This window comes from Canis lupus, chromosome 2 (genome assembly GCF_003254725.2).
Source record: "Canis lupus dingo isolate Sandy chromosome 2, ASM325472v2, whole genome shotgun sequence".
NCBI lineage: Eukaryota > Metazoa > Chordata > Mammalia > Carnivora > Canidae > Canis > Canis lupus.
In genome coordinates this window covers 32,278,678-32,297,713 of record NC_064244.1, presented here as the reverse complement: position 1 = coordinate 32,297,713, position 19,036 = coordinate 32,278,678, and the positions used below count along the sequence as shown (strand labels likewise).

The 19,036-nt window shown below is 59.7% G+C and overlaps 1 protein-coding gene across 2 annotated transcripts in view; it reads right to left on the bottom strand.

Moving 5' to 3' along the window:
* ADARB2 (adenosine deaminase RNA specific B2 (inactive)) overlaps nucleotides 1–19,036 on the bottom strand; it is a 337,693-nt gene that overhangs the window by 89,287 nt on the left and 229,370 nt on the right. The window contains exon 2 of one of the 2 annotated variants that reach the window (XM_025445278.3): nucleotides 1,723–1,809. The exons of the other annotated variant lie outside the window; for it this stretch is intronic. Within the exon in view, the coding sequence (XP_025301063.2) occupies nucleotides 1,723–1,809 (87 nt within the window). The remainder of the gene's footprint in view (nucleotides 1–1,722; nucleotides 1,810–19,036) is intronic. 2 annotated transcript variants of the gene reach the window in all.

Here is a 19,036-nt window from a genome sequence, read left to right as displayed (position 1 = left end):
GGCTCTTGCTGCGGGTCTCCACGTGCCGTCCTAGTACACTCCCGTCTCAACTCCGTGATTCTGGTCACGTTTCCCTGCCCACCGTGGGGATGAAGTCCCTGGGGCTGAGTGGTGGAGCGTGGGGCACGGGCTCCCGGGGAGGTGGACCGGAGCATGAGGTCGTGTCGGGGGGTCTCACCCCACGCTGGGCTCCAAGTGGACTTGGCGGGGACTGAGCCCACCGAGGTGGAAAAGAGGAGGGTGAGCAGAGGAAGACTTTCTTTCCCAACGTGTTTATTCCACACGTTTGATCAAACCGCATTGTCCACACGTCCAGGTCAGCTGGGGGCACGTGCGCGTGCAAGCTCAGTTTCCTAGTATGTGTACACACATGTGTGTTGCCCATTTCTGAAGCAGGTAGCAGTGAACTGACCGAGTCCTGCAGCTTTCCCCACTAGGCCCCGAGAGGACAGGAGCAAGCATCTGTCACACTTCCTTTTGACGCAGGTGCCGTGCTGAGGAGGGCGCCGGACCTGACGATCCCGAGGCTCTGATTCCGGGCGTACTGAGTCCGCACCCCGCAGCCCTTACTTCAAGTGGCCGGGGTCTGAGTCCGCCCTGGTTCTGCCGCAGTGGCTCGGTGGCTTTGATTTGTGGGGCGACGCAGGGTAGTGCCTCAGCCTTGGTCCCGTTGACGGCCGTGTTCCTCATGAGCAGATGGCAGAGGGGACGGCACTCCTGTGTGGGGCCTCCCACGTGCCTGCTGTCCAGGTCCCTGCGGTCCTGTGGTTACCCCGTGGGCCAGCCCCCAGCAAGCCGTGGGCGCAGTCCACATCTGGACAGTGACCCATCTGTGACATGACGCTGACATGCAGGGGGGTCTGTGTGGTTTGGAGTGTGCCGTCCCTTTGTTTAGGGGTGACAGTGCACGGGACACACCCAGGACCCCCACATGCACACACAGACCAATCCTGGCTCCCCCGTGGCCCCCGGGATTCCCTCCCCAGCCCACTCTCCCGTCCCCACCCCACACTGTGTTGGAGCCTCTCCGGTCTCACTCACGAGCCAGAGATGTTCCAGCAAGCAGGCACCCGTCCAGCTCTTTCCTTGTTAAATAATCGTCCAAACTGTTCATTGTCTTCCCTCCTCACCTTCTTCCCGCCCTCTTTCCCTTCCTTTCTTCCTTTTGAAGGGGAAGCACAAAGGAAAGACGGGGGGGGGGGGGTGCGGGGGTCGAGAGACTGATCATTTCCCTGCAATCCCTCGAGTGCTCAATTATAGTCGCTGTTCATGTTTTTCTACTACCCAGAGTGGGAGGGGATTCCAGGTGGGGGCGGGATTTCATGGTAGGGATGGGGCTCCCGGTGGGACAGGATGCCAGGTGGGGACAGGATCCTGGTTGAAGACGGGATCCCGGGTAGAGAGGAGACTGTACATGGAGACAGGATTCTAGCTGAGGACGGGATCCCGGGTGGGACAGGATTCCAGGTGGAGGACCCCGGTGGGGACGTGATTCATGATGGGGACAGGATTCTAGGTGAGGACGGGATTCTAGGTAGGGACAGGATTCCGGGTGGGGATGGGATTCATGAGGCGGAAGGGATTGAGGGGTGGATGGGAGCAGAGCCCCCTCCTCCAGGAAGCCCGACAGCCATGCTGTCACCCCGAGGGGTCTCCGTGTTTGGGGACAGTAGGGGACCCTGGTGCGCCGGGGGCGACTGCTCAGGGAAGGGAGCCGCTTACTTAGATTGTCTTCATCCTCCGTGTTTGTGGCCTCGGGGCTTAAGTGCTTGAAGGGAGCGATCAAGGCTGACAACATGCTTACTTTGTCTGGAAAGAAAAGAAGAACAGGAAATGCACTTTTGACATCGAGTTTCAGAAAAACTCAATGCTGTCCTAGGTTCTTATTACTGAGGGTTTGGACAAGGGAGGTTGAAAGCTCGTTTTGGTTTCAGCCACTTCATTCTGGTTCAGTCTTTTATTGAATTTCTGACAGCATTTTTATCAAACTCCTCTCTCCGTTCCATTTTAAACTTTATGATTTCCATCTTTCTTCTTTTCTCATTTTTGGCATCTCTCCTCCTCTGGTTCTGTGTTCCTCCAAACTCAAAGCGATGGTCTCTGGGGCAACAGCCTCCCGGGGGCTTGCAGGAGGCTGGGTGGGCAGCGCCTCGGACCCAGGGCACTTCACAGAGAGGGAGTGAAGTGGGTTAAGATAAAAAGCCCTCATTAGACGGGACGGGGATGGTGCAAACAGAGCCAAGACCATCTCTCCCTGTTAGCGGAGAGCTTGCTTTGTGGGCTCGAGGTGCATGCACCAGGGTGGACTTTAACGCTGTACAATACACCCGGCGGCATCTGGGCAGCAGGAGAAGCAGCGGCCCACGAAGGAGGAAGGGGCGCGGGGTGGAGGCCCCCACTGTGCCCCTGCTGATGGGCCCGCCGCCGAGCAGGGAGAGGAGCCCGAGAGAGCGCCCTTCACCCGCGGCCCAGTGACGGGGGAGCGAAGGCACCACCTGTCCTGGGTCGGCCTGGGGCGAGCAGCTGGCCCTGGGGGATGCCGCTCAGGACCTGTACGACCTGTGCTTCCACATCAGGCCCTGCAGCTTCTCTTTCTCTCCCTTTACTAAAGATTTTATTTATTTGAGAGAAAGAGAGAGAGCGGGAACAAGCAGGGCAGAGGCAGAGGGAGAAGCAGGCTCACTGAGCAGGGAGCCCGACACGGGGCTCTACCCGGGACCCTGAGATCATGACCTGAGTCAAAGGCAGACGTTTCACCCACTGAGCCCCCCAAGTGCCCCCCCCCCCCCCCCGCAATCTGTCAGCCGGAAAGATCGGGGAATTGTGGGATGGGAGTGCAATTGGGAGACTTGAAAAACAACTAATGAAGGGGCCAAAGGAAAAGCTCCGTTCCATAGAGATTCCACCAACTAACCCCCCCCCCCCCCCCCCCCCCCCCCCCCCCCCGCCACCACCACCAGGGGAGGCTAGGAGCCCCGGTCCTCAGGGGAACCTACTCTGGGGTGGAGGAGAGCGCCCACGGACGGCTCACACGCCCCCTATTCTCCTGCACCCGCCTGTCCCGGCGTCCTGGGGCCAGCCGGGGGCCTTGCCGCTCTTCTGGGGCCTGGCCCGGCCCGCAGGGGCAGGAGACGCATCTCTAGGAACTCGCTGGCTCTCGGGGCCCATCTGCCTGTGTCCTCAGAGCGGGGACGGCTGGCCCGGGAGGGAGGGTCCCTTGGTGCACACATCACCTGTGACTCTGCACCAACACCTCCACTCCTGGCTTTCTCGCCGTTCGCCTCCAGGCATCCAGACCAGGCCCTGATTGTGCTCTTTCTCTTTCAATTGGGAGCCTGCGCTCCCTTTCCCAGGCTTTCCAGAGGCCGGGGAAGCTCGCATTGAAATTCACTCAGGAGCCTGTTAACAGCTGTTGTTTCCAGTAGGGACGGGCAACGGTATAATGTTCACTCAGAGAGAACAATAAATAACTCAAATATAAAATGCCTGCTCTTTCTTCATTCTACGGAACGAGAAGAATAAGCCAGGGAGGGATTGGCTCTCCCAAACCCTACAGCCCAAGCTAATTTACTACAAGGGAATGAAATCTCTTGCTTGAGTTATAATTTCATTAAGGGCGCCCAATAATGTTACACAAAGAGTGTGAAGCTCAAATGATTTAGTCTGGAGCATCTCAAAATGAAATTACATTTTTTTCTAATAAAGCAGGGCTACCGGCCAAACACCCACAAAAATACACTAAACCATTTCAGAGCTCACCTTAGCAAAATTGTGAAATATTTAAAGATTGTTTCAGGTCCTCAATGTTCTTGCTTTCTAAGGTTGCCAGATTCATCGAATAAAAACCCCAGACACTGAGTTAAAATTGAATTTCGGGTAAACACCAGATACTTATTTAGTGTTTATCTATCTATCTATCTATCTATCTATCTAATCTATCTATCTATCTATCTATCTATCTATCTATCTATCTATCTATCATCTATTATCTATCATCTATTATCTGTCTATATCAATCATCTATCATCTATCAATCATCTATGATCTATCAATCAATCATCTATTATCTATCAGTCATCTATCATCTATCATCTATTATCTGTCTATATCTATCAATCATCAATCATCTATCAATTATCTATCTATCTATCTATCTATCTATCTATCTATCTATCTATCTCCAGTATTGTGTGGGGCAAACATACACCGGAACATCATTCAATCTATCTGAAATCCAGATTTAAGGCAAAAGACTTGAGTAGACACTTCTCCAAAGGAGACATACAGACAGACGGCCAACGGACACTGTCATGGGCAGGGAGATGCAGACCAAAGGCACACGGACGCCACCTCCCCGCCGCTGGCATGGCTGCCGTGTAGACGCCAACTGGGAAGTAGCGAGCGTCGGTGCCGGTGTGGAGGGGTCGGGATGGAGGGAATGGTGGTGCAGCCCCTGTGTAACCAGCAAGGCTGCCTCGATCTAAAGTGAGGTCTCAAAGAGATCCGTGCACACCCGTGTTCATAGCCGCTGAAGGGTGGATGGGCCCCGAGTGTCCACCAGCAGATGAACGGACAACACAATGGACTATTACTCATCCTGAAAAATGGGGCAGGGGACACTGCCACAGGCTACGACATGTGTGGACCATGGGCCTGAGTGGGATAAACGGGTACCCGAAGGACACGCACCATGTCATCCTCTTGTCCGAGGTCCCCAGAGGACCCAAATCCGTAGACACAGGAAATGCAACGGTGGGAGCCAGGGGCTGGGGGGTGAAGGGCTCAGTGTGTAATGAGGACAGAGCTTCGGTTCGAGAAAATAAGGGTCTGGAGATGGATGGTGGCGGTGGTGGCACAACGACGTATCTACCCGTGTGTATCGGATGCCGCCGAACTGTATGCTTAAAGACGGGTAAGACGGCAAATTTTACATTGTGTATATTTTGCCAGTTTAATAAATCAAATCTAACGGGACGTCTTTCATGCCCTAGCAGCTCCTCCAGCGCTGTGGGTTCCAGGTTTCCAGCTTAGGCCCCCGACCCAGAACAGAGCAGGACACCTAGTGAGCGGCTGGCCCGTTTGCTGGGCAGGCCCACCTGCAACTCTGCGCCAGGAGGGGGCCGGCTGCAGCCGTAGCGTGTCATTAGGAAAGACGGCGAGGATTACATTTTTTTTATTTGGAAAAATCGCAACGAAGATTCCTCGTCAGCGTCTTTGTTGGTGGCTGTTCCCTTGACGCACTCTGCGTTGGGTTGGTTGCATCTGAGCAGCGCTCGGATGTCCAGCCTGCTCTGTTCACTGGGCTCAGCACCACCCCACGCCGGGCTCACGCGGGTACGGAGGGACATGGAGACCGGGCTTCTACTTTACTCAGGTCCGGACGTCTGGGGGCAAGCTCGGAGGAGCCGGCTCATACAGAATTCCCTGCACTTCCCGCAGCCCTCCACCCCCCGTTGCAAAGTCTGGAAGATGGAGAAGGTGTTTCTGGAGGGAAAGTCTCTCCCTGCACCCAGAGTGTTTGCTGCAAACCTGCAGAGAGTGACCCAACTGGAGAGACGGCCGACCTGGGCTGGCAGAGGTGCCGGGCGGCACCGGGCTGCCCTCCGGCCAAGGGTCACTTCCAGGGGAGGCCTGGCCGGCGCCCTTTCTAACGCATCCTCTGAAGGGATCCAGGACATTTGCATTGGAGACCTCATTGCTCTTTGCAAAATAAGTGGCTGTGGCCCCTTGGAAGTGATTTTGTGTATTTTCAGAGCCTGGGGGAAGTGCTCTCAGGGGCTGGGAGCTCTTCTCTGGAACCATGTGAGACCACAGTCTGGGAATGTTGATAACAAAGAGCAAACTCCAGTGGCAAGGGTCATGGCGTAGAGGCAGATAAATAGGCCAGAACACAACTGCATTCAGGGAGGGAATCGTATGCATACGGTCAATGGATTCCCAACAGAGATCTGCGAGTCACACGATGGGGCAGAAGAAAGTCTTATTGACAAATAGAGTTGAAAAAACTGTACACCAGCTTGGAGAAGGTGAATCCTGAGCTCGACCGCACACCACACCCGAAAATCATCACAAAATGGGTTATAAACCCGGCCTGGGAGGACCCTGCTTACCCACGGCGGGGTCAGGACGGGCAGGGAGGGGCCCATAGTTTGGGTCCTGCTCCGTGAGGACTGTGTTCGCCTCTTGACCAAGTAGGACGAGCACCTTGGAGTCCTCCGGGGCCTGAGCGCGCGGAGCTCCCTGGACGGTCCGTTCATGTGAGACAGCACGCCCGCCCCAACTTCCGATAAACACCGCAATTGCCAGAACATGTACGAGTTTGACCCCGTGCTCTGCGCCTCCCAGCAGCGCCCACTACTTCCCGGCGCGGGTTGTTTTCAAGAGGCCCATGAATTGAGCCCTTTGGCGCCGCCCCCATCTCAACAATTTCGAGTTCTGTACAATTATCTCCGTCTGGTTGGCCGCAGCAGGCGTGGCTCCGGGGCCCGTGCGTCCCCCGAGAGGAAGGTGACCGTCGGAAGGCACAGAGCTCTGCGGCAGCCCCCGGGCGGCGCACCTCGGCCCCCCTCACGCGCCGTCTCAGGGTCTCGTGTTGCCAGAACACGGCCGGACAGATGGCCTCCCTCCCTCCCGACCCACTTTCCTTCCCAGCCGTGTGCTCCGATCGCGTCCAGGTACGTCCCTCGTGGATGTGACTTCCAGCTAAACACAGACATGGGCCAGCCTGGACAGGTGGGCGCCCCCGGGGAAGCAAGGAAATAATTAGCCTCAGTTCAGGCAGGAGGCAAGGAGTAAGGGTTTTGGGGTAAAGGCAAAGAGTTTTTCTCACGCACTTTCAGGAATGTGTGTTTTCGATGCGGCTCCCCAGCTGCTGTCCGACGAGCGGCCCCAGGGAGCTCAGGCCTCATTATAGGAGAGACCCTGGGTCTGCGTTGGGTTGTGTCGCCGACGGGAAGGTCTGATTGTCACGGGGGTGAGGACCCGGGGCAGCTTCTGGGCGAGTAGCATCCACGGGAGGCCCTGAATCAGGGTGCAGGCCAGCAGGCGGCCGGGCAGTAACCACGCCGCACACTCAGTGAGCCACGGCTTCCCTGGAAACTCCTGCAGGAGCCGGACCCCCAGGACCTTGGGGTGGGACGTAGCTGGAGACGGGATCTTTGAAGAGGGGACTAAGGTAAGACGCGGTCACCAGGATGGACCCCGATCCAGGTCCTCATGGGAAGAGGAGATGAGGACACAGACACGCAGGGGGACGGCCACGCGGGGACACAGGGAGGGGACGGCGTCCGCACACCCAGGATGGAGGCCTCGGGGACACCGGCCCTGCCCACCCGACTGCGGACTCCGGCCTCCAGGACGCAGATGGGGAGGGCCGCTGCGCGTCTCTGGTCCAGTCGCATCCAGAGGGACGGATGCAGAGACACGGCCGCTGGCCGGGGACCTGGAAGTCAGGGAGGGGCCCTTCGGGAGGTGCTCGGGCCGCCGAGACCTGACAGGTGGCAGCCACGTCCCCATGTGCTGAACTGGGCCGTCTGTCCAGAGCTGGAGACTCCTGCGGGAAGGGGGGGGGGCTCACCCAGCTCAGGGGGCGGAGGGCGCCCCGAGGGGAGGAGCGGCTCCTGCACACGCCCCGGTAAGCGCACCAGCATCGCGCCCGAAACCCTGAGCCCCAGGGACCAGGGTGGGGGGGACCAGAGGGCGGCCACGTGAGACCAACGCCAGACCTCTGGGTTGGGACAGATGAGCTGGAGGGCAGAGAGGGGGAGAGAGGGAGGGAGAGACGGGGAGACACAGAGACAGGGAGAGACAGAGACAGGGAGAGAGACAGAGACAGGGAGAGACAGAGATAGGGAGAGAGGGAGGGGGAGAGAGAGGGAGAGACAGGGGGAGAGACAGACAGGGAGAGAGGGAGGGGGAGAGAGGGAGAGACAGAGAGAGAGAGCAAGAGTAAAAGACAGGGAGAGAGACAGAGAGACAGAGATAGGGAGAGAGACAGAGACAAAGTGAGAGACAGAGACAGGGAGAGAGACAGTGACAAGGAGAGAGACAGAGACAGGGGGAGAGGGAGGAGAAGAGAGAGAGGGAGAGACAGAGACAGCAAGAGACAGAGACAGGGAGAGAGACAGAGAGAGGGGGAGAGACAGTGAGAGACAGAGACAGGGAGACAGAGACAGGGAGAGAGACAGAGAGACAGCTCCCGTACAGAGGAGGCGGGTCCTCGCCAGCAGCGCTGCCCCGGGAGAGCCGAGGTTCCTCCCCCTCCCCCTGCCCTGGGGGGCTCAGACCTTCCTAGATGGGAACCTCAGTTAGGCCAGGGTGGGCCTTGTGGGGGGGACACGACTGGGGGGTGGAGGCTCCCCTGAGATTTGCTGGGGCTGGGGGTGCAGAGTAAGGGTGGAGCCTCCTGGGGACCCGTGGGCTCTGCCCTCGGCCACCCCCCAGCCTCGGCGTGCTTCGGGGGGACCCGGGGGCTGGAGTGCGCTCTAGCGACGGGCAGTGCGGGTCTTACGGACCCGGGACTCTGGGGGTCCCTCCACACGGCGCCCGGTCCCCAGGGGGCAGTCCCCAGGCCAAGATCACCGCGAGCACCCCGCCCACGGAGCTCGGCCCCCGGAGTCGGACGGCACAGGTGGGAGGTCTGACACGGCCCCCGACCGCGCTCAGGCTGGGTTCCGGGCATGCTGTCCTGCCCCTGAGGGCTCCCGGGTCATGGCCGAGCGGTCCCCGCGCCAATGTGGGACGCACCCCGGTGGGGGCTCACGGGGCCACGACCACGGCGCTGTGAACAGTGTCGCAGACCCGGCACTTGTGGACGGGTTCCCTGCCCTGCGAGCCCAGCTTATTTTTGGCCGCGGGGGAGAAACAAGCCAGTGCCCCCTGCTCACTGTTCCTCAAATGATCGACCGACCAAGGCGACTCTTTGCCACAAAGTGCGTTTAGGTTTTAGGTACATACATGTGAAGGTGCGTGTTCACACCCCACCAGGAGAGCCCAGGCCTCCCAGGGGATGTGCCGGGCCCTCAGCGGCGCTGCGCCGGGGCGTGGATGCTGCAGGGTGCAGGACACCGTCCTCCACATCAGCCCAGAGGCTCCGTCTCTTCTCCGCTCGGCGATTTGCGGCTTCAGACCTGATGCCCATGCAGCCTGGACATGGTCCTCGCCGCAGCCCCGCTGGGCAGGTAACAGGCTCCTGGTGGGTTTCCCAACCCTACAGAAGTGTCTCCCCGCAAAGTCACCCCAACACCGTTGTTCCTTAGAGCTCCCTGGGCTTCCTCCCTTAGCACCCTCTGTTTTCTTTGGACACGGGCTTAACCAAAGTCCTTTTATTTCAGGATTTCACATTCTGTTTTTCTATTGGATAAGAAGATTGCCCGGATCAGCGTTTTCTAGCCAAGAGCATCCCTGACCTTTCCCGCCTCCCACCCTTCCCGCGCTGGAGGCTGCACCCTGCACCATAGGTCTGCATGGGATGGAAAACATCACAGGAGTCCAGCGCCGACCCGAGGTCGCCAGGTTTTCTGAGCACCGAGTCATGCGTTTGTCAGGTGGCGACCGCTGCTCGACAGAAACGCCGTGTCGTGCTGGTTAATCGTAGGTGTCCCTGTGCCCAGGCCCCGGGAGCCCTGAGGTCTGGCCACACGTGAGGGGGTTTCTCATCGAGACCAGCATTCGAGGGACGCCCGGGTGGCTGAGCGGGTTGGTGCCTGCTTCCAGCCGGGTGTGTGATCCTGGAGTCCCGGGATCGAGTCCCACATCGGGCTCCCTGCAGGGACCCTGCTTCTCCCTCTGCCTGGGTCTCTGCCTCTCTCTCTCTCTCTCTGCGCCTCTGATGAATAAATAAAATCTTAAAAAAAAAAAGAGACCAGCATTCGAAGTGGAGGACTGAGTAGAGCAGAGGCCTCCTCGCAAGGGTGGGCCTCACCTAATAAGTCGAGGCCTGCACAGCCTTTTGGGGTTGAAGGGAGGATTCTCTCCTGCTCCTGCTGGGCTGGGCCAGCCACCCTCCTGCACTCCCGGTCCATAGGCCTCCGCAGCCGGACTGGGGTCTCCCACCTGGGAGGGGCCAGGTGCAGGCACGGGGCTGCCGAGGCCCAGGGCCCCTACTCAGATGGGGACACGACCCAGAGCCCCACTCGGATGGACATGGCCGAGGACAGCACGCCCAGAAGCCCATGTGCCACCCCCGAGCTCTGGACCTGGGACGAGCCTGGCCTGTGGCTGCAGACTCCACTGGCCGCCGGGTTCTGTGGGCCTGTGGGGCGTGTGCATGAAACAGCCGAAGCACAGGGGTGTGCGTGCTTATTCGTGAGAGTCCCTCAGAGACAGAGCCCACGGGGCGTGGAGATTAGAAGGAATGACCCACCCCATTGGGGAGCACGAAGGCCCTGCTGGCTCCCACCCGCCAGCTGGGGAGGCAGGGAGGTGACACGGTAGAAGGTCCATGACCCGGGGATGCCAGGGATATAGCCTGGCATGAGGGTGGCAGGGCCTGGGCTGCGGGGCCCCCATCAGGCAGCCTCAGCCCCCTGCTGGGCACAGCCTGCCCCGTCCCCCAGAACCGCTGCGCTCCGAGGACCAGACTAAAGCTGAAGCCCCCAGGACGGGCATCACTTCCATGAGCAAATACGCTTGAGGAATGCTCAGTTCTGTGACATTAAGCAGGTCTGTCCCCCGAGGGGCTTGTGGGGGCTCCTAATGGGTGATGTGCTAACGTGACTTGAAAATGTGGGGATCCCCGGGTGGTTCAGCAGTTTGGTGCCTGCCTTCAGCCCAGGGCATGATCCTGGGGTCCCGAGATCGAGTCCCGCGTCGGGTTCCCTGCATGGAGCCTGCTTCTCCCTCTGCCTGTGTCTCTGCCTCTCTTTCTCTCTCTGTGTCTCTCATGAATAAATAAAATCTTTAAAAAAAAAAAAGAAAATGTCCGAAGCGGAGCCGCAGCCTTCCTCGTGGCCTTGGAGCGCGTCCTTCACGGCATCGCCCGAGCTTCCGCTCCATGAGGTGCCCCGTGGGAAGTGCTATGGGCAGGCGGAGCCGCCTCCTGTCTGGGGCGTAGCTCTGCGGGTGACCCCACGCAGCGGTGGCTGCGACTGCGACCCCCACCCCCCGTCCCGGGCCGGGCCGGGCCTGCCGCACTTGGAGGTGAGTGTGAAGGTGAGTGTGAAGGTGTGCGCGGCGCGGAGCTCGGGGCATCGAGGGAGGCGCCATCCTCGGCCTCGCTGTGGTCAGGTCCGCTCCCCCGTAGCATCTGCTGTGTGTTTGTTGAGCGCCTACGAGGAGTCGCCCCGCACGGGCCCAGGGTCGGCGTCCATCCCGCCCCGGGGTACAGGCCCGTGAAAGCTCGGCAGGCTCATCGTCTTCCCCACGGAGCCTCCGGGGGGGGGGGGGCGGACGCTGCTCCTGACAGCAGCCTCGGGCTGTCAGCTGCGCCGGCTCTGGGGAGCCTAGCCCCAGAACCCCACTCCCGGCCGGGTGGGAGGGCAGGCGTGCGGGGCGCGGGGCCGGACAGAGCCTGGGCCGCGGCGAGGTGAGCGCGCAAGGAGCCTGGTGGCGGGTCCAGCAGAGCCCGGGCTGCAGGTGCGGCTGTTCCTGGCATGGGCACCTGGCCCCAGCCGGCGGGCGAGAGGGGGCACAGCAGCCCCTTCTTGGGGAGTTCAGGGCGAGACTGTGGGCCTGGAGCTGAGCCCTGCGGCTGTGAGAAAGGCTGGGTCCCCAGGCCGCCGCATGGCTCCCATGGAACGAGGGGCCGGACGGAGCCATGCGGGTCCGAATCCTGCCAGTGGCCCCTCGCCAGTACCACGACTGGTCTTCTGAGACGTGGAGCCAAGTACACCCCCGCCCTCTGTAAACACTCGGGACGAAACATGGAAAATATCTGCACTTGCCCGGTTGGCTTTGGTTCACTGGGGAGACGGGACGGTCCCACCGACGAGCAGGTGCGGGAGGGCTCTGCATCCGCCCCGTGGCTGACACGGCCGTGGCCACCTGCGTGACAGGGGGACCTCGTCCGCGTCGTCGCCCACCCACCCACGGCGGCGGCGGCTGGAGCTCCAGGCACGACGGCGGGAAGAACCGCAGAGCTTGGCCGCTGACCCTGATGTGGTGACGTCGTTTTAACACTGGGGCTGTCTCAGTCCATGCGGCATTCGGGGCCTGGGCCTCCTGGGGGGCCCTGACCCACCCTCATGAGCGTGGCGGTCACACTGTCCGTCCCGCTGTCCGTCCCGGAGACGGCCGCGGCGCCCCGGCAGGAGGAGGCCAGCTCGCCCCAGGTAGGGCTGCCGCCTGCGTCCTCATGTGAGCGGGTTTCGGGCCTGATTCCCATGAACTGGGGTGCGGGGGACTCTCGGGGCCCCCACAGGACCGAGCGTGGGGGCCCAGGGCTGACCAGCAGGGGAGGTGCCAGGTGGCCAAGGGCTCACGCCACTAGGGTCTGTCGCTGACTGTGGTGGGGAGCGCCCTAGGTCTCCTTCAAGTAAAACATCCGCTTTGGGGCCCCAAGGGGAGGAGGTGGCTGGCGTCCCCTTGGAGTGGGAAGTGTTTCCGGGAGCCGCCAAGCGAGTGCAGCCGGGGGGGCTGCAGCTGGGGGCTGGGGGCTGAAGGGTCCGCGCGGGGGGCTGGGCGGAGGGGCCTTCCTCGGGGCTGTCAGGCTTCTGAGGACACATTTCTCCACGTGTCTGAGAGGCCCGGCTGCGGTGACGCGCATCAGGAGCGATAATGGGGGCCGTGTGTCTGGGTCCCCGGGAGGCCAGCTGACAGCCTGTCCTTGAGCGTCCGGATGGCCCATAACTCTGCAAAGGCGGGGCCCGCGTTTGCTGGGTTGTCACCGCTCCGCTGGCGTTTCACGGTGTCCCCGGCGCAGCAGGCCGGGCACAGAGACGACCACGTACCGGGCCTGGGGAACACCCGCCCTCCCGCTGCCCCTGCGTTAGGTGAGGACACGTCCTTCCGCCACTCGGCCGTGGGTTTCCTGAGCGCCCACGGGGCCGACTCCGTGGGCGGGGGTGCAAGCCCAGGCGGCCCCTCGGGTTTACTGCCAGGCGTCCCTCCCACCACCCCCCGGGGCCTCGCCTGCAGCCCAGGGAGCCTCGCGTTGCTTCCCTGAAATCCCTGGACCCAGAGGGATGCTGACGGGACTGGGCTTATTTCTTGTCAGTTCATTTATTTACTTATTTACTATTATTACTTTTTAAAATATTTTATTTATTCATGAGAGACACACAGAGAGAGGCAGAGACACAGGCAGAGGGAGAAGCAGGCTCCACTCCGGGAGCCCGATGCGGGACTCCATCCCGGGTCTCCAGGATCATGCCCTGAGCCAAGGGCAGATGCTCACTGAGCCACCCAGGGGCCCCTTTTTTCATTTTTTTAAAATTATTTTTTTATTTTTTAGTTTAAATCATTTAAAGACGCATGGATTGTTTAAGCAAAATGCTCCTCTTTTTGTCCAAATTCAATCTCAGGTCCTAGAAGCCTCGTGGGTCAGATTCCTGGTGTCCCGGCCGAGTGGGGACGCGGAGTCTGCATCCCTGCCCCCTGCACCCGGTGTGGACGCTCCCACCCAGAGCCCTCGGGGTCCCGGGGCCCAGTCCCCACTGCAGGGGTGGGGTCGGGGCAGCCCCTCCGTGCACCCCGCGTCTGAAGCACTAGTGCATACCTATTGCGTGTTGACCGTGTCGGCACAAAGTGGGAAGCACCCACTTTCAGGTGTTTCCTCTCCTAATGCTCACAGCAGTCCCAAGTTTATCACGATCGTCCTCTTGTCACGCAGGACGCGGGCTGGAGGGAGTAGCGGTGGGCTCTGTTCAGGCTGGGCCGTGGCCTGCGGGCTCCACTGAGCATGGCTCAGCCGCCGCCAGCCCGGGTCTCTGGGGTCACACCACCGCGCACCACCCCGCACGTCCCTGCGCATCCCCACACCACCCTGCACGTCCCCTGGCGGGGACCCCGAGGCGCGGGTGCCGGGGAGCAGTGCTCTCCCGATGGCCGCCTCGTCGACGTGTCCACGGAACAACGGAAACCAGACGGAAGAGAAGTCGTCTGCGGTAAACGGCGGTTCTCTAAGGCGTCTACCGTCGTGGGTAAATTCGTTCCGTATCGCGCTCCCTGTAGATGCGAGAACTGAAGCTCATGTCTGCAAGAGCCACTGTCGAACCGCGCCCGGGTCCAAATCACGTCCTGCTCGCCGCCCAGGGTAGTTTTAGGGTGAACCACGTGGACAGGGTAGTTGTAAAAATAACCCACAAAGAGCATCGAAATTCCTGAAACTCTACGAACTCTTCCAATTACATATGTTTATATATAAATATACGGATGTCACTGTCGAGTTTCCGAAAACACTGAAAAACCCAGCAAGACGCCGGCATTGTCAAGTGATGCGTCATTTCGTTGTTTTATTTTCCTAGTACAGTTTGGATGCTCGTTCACTTGTTTTGTTTTCTGGCACATTTGAGGTTTTGGATAGTCTGGGGCGGGGCGGGGGGGGGGGGGGAAGGATCTGCGCCTTGATGTTTATTGATTTCCTTGGGAATTTCTCCGTTCTGTTGCACGTGCTTTATGCTGCGAACCGGTTACCTACATCCTGTTTTTTTTTTTTTTTAAAGATTTATTTATTTATTCATGAGAGACACACAGAGAGAGGCAAAGACATAGGCAGAGGGAGAAGCAGGCTCCTCGCAGGGGAGGAGTCCCGATGCGGGACTCGATCCAGGATCCCGGGATCATGCCCTGAGCCGAAGGCAGATGCTCAACCTCTGAGCCACCCAAGCGTCTCTTTTTTTTTTTTTTTTTGGTAAGTGTAACCGCATAGCCCGGGGGAGCAAAGGATTGCCCTCCAGCTCTGATCTCGAGCACATGATGGAGTTCAGGAAAGGGAAGCTGGTTTTAAGCAGAATGAGGTAGGCGCAGGGGTTTATGCACACACACGCCCGGTCATCTCACCCCTGCAGGGGCTCTATCCATGGAGCCTGTAATTCTACTTTAGGACACGGCGTGTGCGGAGCAGAACCTCCCTGCGATGTGCTGGTGAGAAAATCAAGTGGCAATCAGCGTGACAGGTGTACGTCGGCTCCCAGCCGAGCGGGAGGCCAGGTGCCCCGTGGACGGTGCGGCTGTGGCAGACGGGGAGCCCGGGGCTGCAGGTGCGTGAAGGGTGGTCGGGGATGCTGCTGGCGCCCTGGCTTTACTCACCCCTCGTTGTCCCTCCCCACGGCTCTTTTTGCACAACCGGGTGAATTATGCTGCCCAAGGTTATTGCTCAGATAACCTATGAAGTCTCCCCGTTTTATCACACGGATCTAAATGTTAACTAAGTGCTTGTTAGCTTTCCACATTACGTCGGAGGGATTCATTAGCGCTTCCGTCTCCGGGTGTGTGTGCTTTAGGAGCCTTTAGATTAAAGATGAATCAAAGTGACTCAGTCCTGCAAGTTTTGGATTAGAAATCAGTGTCTCTCTGGATACCATCCAAGTGTAAAATGTAGCACAAATTGCCTTTAAAAATTAATAATTCACAAAATCTATGGGCTAAAGCCCAGTCTGGCTTGAGAAGATAAGTAAAATAAATATTGTAAAGTCAATTTTTAATAATCTGTGGCATGGAATTTAAGCACAAGAGAAAACATTTAGCAATTAGGCAGGAGCATTTGGTGCATGATTAAATGTGAATAATAATATTTAAAAGCCCCGTACCTTCCTTGCTTGCAGAAAATATCACTTAAAGTTCTAATCTAGCACACAACACAGCTCGTACCATTTCTTTGTTTAATGAGCTCCTGCCTTGAGATGTTCATGTTTGAGCAGTTACTTTTATAAGTATTTTTACATCGACAGCTATGTGTAAGACTGGCAAGAAGTCACAGAGACAGATGTTTGATGAGGGATTGTCAGGCCAGCGCAGTCATGGAAAATAATATAATTAGATCCGTCACTAGGCTGGTAACCGGTGGTCGGGCATATTTATCTAATTATTGAGACGGCGCATTTACATCTGAGGGGATTTTATTCTAAGAGGTTTATAAGATTGGGAGTTAAGGCTGATCTCCCGACTATCTACCACGTAGAAGCTGGCCTCCGGGCTACGGTTTTTCACGATGAAGAATAAAATCCCTGATGGATGGTGGCAGGGCCTCATCTCCCAGAAAGAGGCATCAACATAAAAGGCCGAGGAAACGGAGGAGCCTGCATGGAACAGAGAGAGACGGAGGCAGCGCGAGCGGGCGAGCGAGCGGGGCGCCCTGGGTGCGAGGGGCAGCCTGCTGCAGAGGACCCTGCACCCAGGCCGGCAGGTCGGGAGTTCCGGAAAGAGAACGACGAGAGGGGGAGAGGGGAGCTCTGGAGGGCCCTGCCCCTTAGCGCCTGCCGAGCACCCCGGACAGACGGGAGAGCCGCCCTAAACGCCCCCCTGTCACACTTCCTGCGCGTGCTCACCCGGAAGCCGTGTTTTACAGGGGTTTGCACGGTGCACGGACCCGAGCAAGCGAGTCTGTCTGTAGAGAAGAGATGCAGGTGGAAGCCTTGGCATCCCTAAGCCGCCCCTGCACCTGCTGGGCTGTCCCTCCTGGGCGGCCGTGGCAGCCACTGGCCCCTAGGGGGAGCTCGGAGCCCCCAGAGCCTCCACCGCAGGTGCAAGAGTGTGGGTGAGACCCCAGGTGGACTGAGGTGCTTCAGGTCACCAGGGTGGGGTCCTGGGTGGAGAAGGGACGGCGCGGACACTTCCTCGGACCTGCGTTGATTTACTCCAGACGAAAGGAAACTTCCACGTTGGGTGGGAGTCGAAAGTTCAGTTCTGCACTGAATGCTCGTGCCCTCCCCAAACTGCTGTGTTAAAACGGAGCCCCCGGGGTGATGGTGCGAGGAGGCGGGGCCTCTGGAGGGGACGAGGGCATGGGGGGCTCCCTCGGATGGCATGGGTGTCCCTGGAGAGGAGGCGGGGCCTCTGGGAGGGGACGAGGGCATGGGGGGCTCCCTTGGATGGGATGGGTGTCCCTGGAGAGGAGGCGGGGCCTCTGGGAGGGGACGAGGGCATGGGGGGCTCCCTCGGATGGCATGGGTGTCCCTGGAGAGGAGGCGGGGCCTCTGGGAGGGGACGAGGGCATGGGGGGCTCCCTCGGATGGCATGGGTGTCCCTGGAGAGGAGGCGGGGCCTCTGGGAGGGGACGAGGGCATGGGGGGCTCCCTCGGATGGCATAGGTGTCCCTGGAGAGGAGGCGGGGCCTCTGAGGGGACGAGGGCATGGGGGGCTCCCTCGGATGGGATAGGTGTCCCCAGAGAGCCCCTCGCCCCACGCCCCGCCATGGGAGGACACGGAGAGGAGCAGCCAGGAAGCGGGGTATCACCAGAAGGCGCCTGGGCCTCGGCCCTCCGGCCTCCAGAGGGATTCCGGGGCAGCGATTCCCGGTGTTTCAGGCCTCCCGTGTGAAGGGTTCCGTTACAGCAGCCCTGTGGGCTGAGGCAGCCTGAGACCCGAGCGCGGTGCAGATCCACGTGCCCACAGCGTTCTGTGCTCTTGGTGTCCTGTGCGGATTTGCAGGAGTCATTGGTTTCCAGGCTTGTCAGGGCTTGGAAATCCAGCCTCTCATTCAGTCCATGCAACTGAAATAAAGGATCTCAAGTGACCCAGGCTCTAGCTCCAGGGTTGCCACCTTGTGATGTCACGGCAGTTGGCCAATTTCTAAAAGCCTTCGTGGGGTGAGAGGCCACGGAGGGACTTCCGCTTGGTCTTGTTTAAGATCCCTTTTGTCACAGAATTTTATTCTCCTGCTGAATATCTGTGTCTTGACTCCACCCCCCCACGGGCCAGACACTGTTCCAGGCCCTGCGGGTGTAGCAGTGAGCAAAATGAGTCAAAGTCCTGCCCTCGTGAGCTCACGTGCTGGGGCTTGAACCCCACGCGGTGGGAGGGCGTGGTGCTCGGGCACAACGGTGCGAGGACCGTGACAGGCCGCTAGTTTTCTCTGCCCCTCCCACTGTCAGAGCCGCTCCTCTGTCGCCTAAAGGGGCCCAGGACAGGGACAGTTTGATGGAGGTGGCGGGAGGGCAGGGGTCATTGCCGTCCCCCTGAACCCAGCCAGGACGCTCCTCCTGGGGAGTGGGAAGGCTCAGGAGGCGTCCCTGGACTAGAAGGGAGGGCCGTCACATGCTGCACGATCCTCCGTGGTCCTGGACCTGCCACTGCCGGTCCAAGCGTGAGACAGGCGCCCACAGACACGCTACCTCCCCCTGAGGCCCCATGGAAAGAACACGGCCTGAGGCATCAAGCTCTCAAGGTGGAGTCTTAGGCTTGCAGCAGTCCAAGTCTGACAGCTATTCTGGGGACCCCAGCACCTGAGAAGCTGGCTATATGCCAACGTTTCCACCAAAGCTCTGGAAGCTTCCATGGAAACAAAGACTGAGTTCCTGACCTCCACGCTTGCCATCCAAGGTCGTCGAAAGGAGCGGAATACGGACACGTCAGAGTGTGCGAGAGGAGGGGGCAGATCGACGGGGTCTGTTCAGGCGGGGACAGTATCCCGCAGCTTTCCGCTCTCCCGTGAGGGCAGCGGCTGCGGGTGCTCCTTCGCCGGAGACCGATCTGCAGAGACCGCCGTCCCGGAGCTGCGGAGTGCCAGTGGGGGGCAGGGGGGCCTGTAATGCTTCGGGGGCAGGGGCTCCAACCTGTGGCACGTGCAAGGTCAAACCCAACCTGGGCCGCCTACGGGGGGAGCGGTGGGCATCAGACCTGCGCGCTAGGCAGGGCAGGGGGCAGCAAGCCTCCTTCCCAGTGGGGTCGTGCTCCGGGTCCCCCAGGGGCCGCCGCAACGGCAAGCCGCTCACACGTATATCTATCTCCAGAGAGCTGGCACATTTACCAGCCATTTGGTGACAGTAACCAGCGACACTCCAAAACTGCAGGAACGGCGGCCCCTAACCCACGGACATGAAGCAGGGGACACGGGCTTTGCCGTTAGACTGGAAGGGACCGCTGGGCTGGCACACGGTGCTCAGATTCGGGTGGTGCTTGGGTATGAGGGGCGTGGGCATGCTGCCGTTCCCCAGATCTG